Source organism: Sitodiplosis mosellana, unplaced genomic scaffold (genome assembly GCF_009176505.1).
Source record: "Sitodiplosis mosellana isolate CC-2019 unplaced genomic scaffold, AAFC_SMos_1.0 Smas_scaffold_1420, whole genome shotgun sequence".
Lineage (NCBI taxonomy): Eukaryota > Metazoa > Arthropoda > Insecta > Diptera > Cecidomyiidae > Sitodiplosis > Sitodiplosis mosellana.
This window is the reverse complement of record NW_022596662.1, coordinates 1-1,782: the sequence shown is the minus strand read 5'-3', so window position 1 is coordinate 1,782 and position 1,782 is coordinate 1. Positions and strand designations below refer to the sequence as shown.

Below are 1,782 nucleotides of genomic sequence, written 5' to 3'. Positions count from 1 at the left end.
TGATTTTTATTAATACGAAAGTGTTATTTAACCATCGGCGTGACATGCTTCATACAAACGGAATTTCGTACAAGCAGCGCCCGCGTACTTCGTAGTGGAAAAAAAGTGAAGCTTGCTTGTCACCAATATTGATGTTCACGAACATCAAATTGTTTATGCGTTATTTCGCCCATTTTATGAACTGGAAATGAAAAGTTCTTCAATTTCTAGCAAATTTCACATATGAATTCATAAACACATCGAGAAAACACAACTTTTTTTCACATAAAAAGCAAAAGCAAGATGATTTTTTCGTTGATGGTTGTTCGATCCTGGATCGTTTGTGATTCATTAATGATTTGCAACACATCCATTTTTGATTTCGATATTCCAACTGAATACGATGTTTTGTATTCATTAAACAATTCCATTTTGATCACAAAATAATTTTTTATTAAAATGGCTATGACGAAAAACCACGCGAACGATTGCAAACGATAGCACAAACATTAATGTCTAGGAACATCTAGATATTGATGGCCGCTCCAAGAACGCGCATGTTATGTGTTATGAAACTATGTTTTTATGATTTTATAATTGTGCCAAACAAAGATAATGAAAATATGATTGAATTCGGAGAGTTGCCGCTCCAACGGGATCGGCCACAGGTAATTGTTACTGAGGAATCAATATTTGATTTATCTCTTTGATGTTTTTAATACGAACGTATTATTTGGCCTTTTTCACTTCATCTTTGAAAAAACATCAAATAAAAATGTAATTGGGTGTTAAAATTATTGCACTGTAATATTGGTCATTAATGTAACCAATATTGGTTACTATTGTAAACAATTTGGATGGCCGCTCCAAGAACGCGTATGTTATGTGTTATGAAACTATGTTTTTATTATATTCCTATTGTGCCGAACAAAGGTGATGAAAATAATAATGACACTTGAATCAAAATATTTTAATGTTATAATCAAATTTATTAACAAAAACCAAAAAAAAATGAATCAAAAATATATGACCGATCCAGTTTTTGTGTGGCCGCTCCATCAGCATGATTGTTAGTTGTGCAGCTGACCAACTGACAAGCAAACTGCAGCGCTAGTGTCTATGTGTCAAAATTTTCAATCCCCCTGGTTTTAAAGGTTGGCGACATTGTCGTGACCTGAAAAGTAATACAGATCAATGAAAAAGATCAAAGCGGTATTTAATTTAGTCAGCAGTACCATAATTAACAGCTAACTGACGAGGTGTTAGATTCTGCAGATTTCTAATATCAACTTTGGCTCCTTTTTTGATGAGAAGTTCAGCAACATTCTTGCGACCTTAGGAATAATTTAGATCGATGAAAAAGATCAAACCGATTCTTTATTTTGTGAAAATACTTATTCAACATTACCATGTATAGCAGCATAATGAAGAGGTGTATCATTGAATTGAGACATGACATCCATATTGGCGCCTTTGTTGATGAGAAGTTCAGCAACATTTTTGTGACCTTAAAAATAATTCAGATCGATGAAAAAGATCAAACCGATTCTTTATTTTGTGAAAATACTTATTCAACATTACCATTCATAGCAGCAAAATGAAGAGGTGTGGTATTCAAATTATTTCCAATATTAGCGTTAGCTCCATTCTTGAGAAGCACATCAGCGACACCTCCGTGACCTAAAATAATACGGATCAATGAAAGAGATCGACGGGATATCTGATTTAGTCAACCTTACCATTCATAGCTGCCAAATGAAGAGGTGTCTGATGCAAATTATTTTTAATATTAAGATCGTTTGC

General features: G+C 33.6%; 1 protein-coding gene across 1 annotated transcript; it reads right to left on the bottom strand.

The window, feature by feature from the left end:
• Positions 1 to 953: 953 nt before the first annotated feature.
• LOC129571144 (ankyrin repeat domain-containing protein 65-like) lies at positions 954 to 1,776 on the bottom strand. Its single transcript, XM_055450907.1, has 5 exons — positions 1,719 to 1,776; positions 1,561 to 1,659; positions 1,388 to 1,486; positions 1,215 to 1,313; positions 954 to 1,153 (listed from the first exon to the last, which is right to left on the bottom strand). The coding sequence occupies exons 1-5, from the start codon at positions 1,723 to 1,725 to the stop codon at positions 1,128 to 1,130; spliced, it is 330 nt and encodes a 109-aa protein (XP_055306882.1). The 5' UTR covers positions 1,726 to 1,776; the 3' UTR covers positions 954 to 1,127.
• Between the last annotated feature and the right edge of the window lie 6 nt (positions 1,777 to 1,782).

What these genes read in the sequence shown, in the direction of transcription:
- LOC129571144 (XM_055450907.1), bottom strand. An exon ending in TCATTATGCTGCTATACATG is followed by an intron (nt 1,314 to 1,387) that starts GTAATGTTGAAT and finishes ATTATTCCTAAG; the next exon opens with GTCGCAAGAATGTTGCTGAA. An exon ending in TCAGTTAGCTGTTAATTATG is followed by an intron (nt 1,154 to 1,214) that starts GTACTGCTGACT and finishes ATTACTTTTCAG; the next exon opens with GTCACGACAATGTCGCCAAC.